The sequence below is a fragment of the Austrofundulus limnaeus genome, unplaced genomic scaffold, assembly GCF_001266775.1.
Source record: "Austrofundulus limnaeus strain Quisiro unplaced genomic scaffold, Austrofundulus_limnaeus-1.0 Scaffold131, whole genome shotgun sequence".
Taxonomy (NCBI): domain Eukaryota; kingdom Metazoa; phylum Chordata; class Actinopteri; order Cyprinodontiformes; family Rivulidae; genus Austrofundulus; species Austrofundulus limnaeus.
Genome location: NW_013952533.1, coordinates 1,254,211 through 1,256,710, shown reverse-complemented (window position 1 = coordinate 1,256,710; position 2,500 = coordinate 1,254,211). Strand labels below are relative to the sequence as shown.

At 39.1% G+C, this 2,500-nt stretch overlaps 1 protein-coding gene across 1 annotated transcript in view; it reads right to left on the bottom strand.

Moving 5' to 3' along the window:
- The window catches only part of hps4 (HPS4 biogenesis of lysosomal organelles complex 3 subunit 2), a gene marked incomplete in the record, with an annotated part of 10,352 nt that overhangs the window by 3,976 nt on the left and 3,876 nt on the right, over positions 1-2,500 (bottom strand). Inside the window, 2 exon segments of the mRNA XM_014015578.1 lie at positions 1-391; positions 505-629. The exon segment at positions 1-391 is cut by the window's left edge and continues 213 nt beyond it. Of these exon segments, the coding sequence (XP_013871032.1) occupies positions 1-391; positions 505-629 (516 nt within the window).

Sequence of the window (2,500 nt, the reverse complement as noted above, 5' to 3'; positions counted from 1 at the left end):
AGCCCCTCTGTGGTCACCATCTGCCCCGCAGGCAGCGCCTCCATCTCCATTAACACGGTGGGTTTCTGTAAACACCGAGCTGTCTCCATGGCTGCCTTCATCTTCCTCGTTCTGAAAACTGCCCCGATAAGACCCTTCCTGCACCTCCTCCTCAGCTTCACCAGAGTCCCTCCCGTTAGAAAGAGGAGTCCTCGCCGATCGAGGTGAAGGGTTGGCTGACTCGGCGCTCTGTGACGAAGCTGGGCTGAACAAAGAGTCATGTGATTCTGACAGGTGAGGCCTGAAAGGCGACTGAAGAGGCGTCTCCGAATCACTGGAGGGCGTGTCTGATAAAGTTCTGGAGAGGCGAGTCTTCTTTGGGGGATCCTTTTTGTGCGGGGCAGTCTGAGAGCTGAAGGACGGAAAACAGTGGAGTTCATCAAATGTGCCGTTTTTAAAGAGTCGAGAATCAGATCTGTTCTGTCAATAAAAGTGGTTCAGATTSACCGCGACACGTTTACTTACCCCAGGTCTTTGTTGACAGGAGCTGACTGCAGGTACTGAAGCTCAGACGCTGTCAGGAACACGGCTGTAGAGCTGACAGCGCCACCCAGTGGGCTGGAGGTGCTCGCCTCTTTAGACTTCTGGGACTAAAGAAAACATGAAAGTTACAAAAAAACTGGGTTTGTCTTGATTTCTTATTTAAGTAATAGCCTGACATTTTACCAGCTTACTTTTCAGTTTGTCCAATGAAAATATCACAAACATAATTTTTAATTTGTTCATTTGTTGCTAGGCTAAACAGCAGCTGATTAAGAAAATCTGCACATGTGACTGCTATTTTACATTGGGGTCTTTGGTGAAATAAAGTTTTTCACCCTGAGACATGAAGTTTATAGTAAAACATTTTTGATGACAAACTATAGTYAGTCTAACTTTTCTCTCCAACATCAGAGTCAGCAACTTAGAGCCTGGTCYTGAAGTGGGGTTTTATTAAAGAGTTACAAATAGTTTAAAGGTGGCTCCTCAAACATTTGTGTCCAAYTCAACATTTTTAAATGTGGCTGTCATCATAGTAGGACAGCAAAGTTGATGTCAGGATAGATGTAGTGAGAAGATGAGCATCATGCTATGAGATAAAGTTTTTTATTTTTAGGGGGAAAAAAAGCTGTCAAAGTACAATTTTTTGCTTTTAGACTTTGCACTGTGGAGCGTTAAAGCTAAATGTCTTCATGTTACCTATTGTCACTGAACAATAGGGTTGAGTGTCAAGAAGCAGAGTCAAAAACGTTTACATAGGTTAAATGAGGTAGCTAAACAGAGTTTACGTTTACACACATACACAGATAATAGATTATATATATTTAAACTAGTAAATATGTGGTGTTAGTTTAAACATAGCTAAAACTAAACCATATACAACCATATACATTTGTGTATTACAAGGGTTAAAGCGAAAAAAAATATATTTTGACTGAAATATTTTTTCTAACACACACACACACACGCACGCACGCACGCACACACACGTTTAGGGGTGAGGCTAAAGTGTGGTATTTAACCGATAACGATTAATTTGACGATTAATCCCCTGGAGTCCCTGGACACCCTTATGTCCTAGTCACATGACCAATTTAATGGGAAAGATTTGCTCTTTGTAAAAATCTGTTACAAACTGTGTCAAAATTACAGACTTCAGGCTATACATCTAATTTTAAATTGTGTTGACAGATAAATAAATTACAGAACTTTTTTTTTATGTTTGTCATATTTGAAGCGGAGAGGAGCACCGATCAGACTGACCGGGGAAATATCCAGTCAGTCTGCCTGGTGGCATTAATCGTATTAATCGTCAAGTGCCAAAAAAACTAATCGATTAATGTTTTTCTGATGATTAATTGCAGACAATACGATTATGCTCAACCCTAGTTTTCAAACAACAGAGAGGTATACAGGTGGTGCTCTGCAAATATATCGGTTTATTCTCACTAACATTAAACCAGGAGCATCAGAAACATTGTAATGTGCGTGAAGGCTCACTAGAGGGGGGTCTGGTGGTCCTCACCCAGAAAACTTTGAATTTAGTAGATGCAATTTCCTGCATTCTGGTGTATTTTACAGGTTCCTAAACATACTTTTACCTACATAAAAACACTTGATTAAATAACTAAATTAGAGACACATTCTTCATTTAATTAGTTGCATCATCTTGTTTTTAATCTCACTGCTATAGCCATGATAATATTATTCATGTGACAAAATGATTCTCTAAAATTATTGTTTGTGATAAATTGTAAGTTTATATTGTTTATTCTTGATTTAGTTTTATTTGTAACAGAACATACCATTGTGCCAAGCAATGATGAGCCTCAACTGCATGTTTAAAACTAAGAACATTAAAAAAAACTTTACCCAGTAAACGGGTAAAATACTGATAACCACACACAGTGAATTTAGGAGGCATTTCTTTGCCTGATTTAGTGACAGGTCCACTCATAACAAGCTGACATGACATCATGCA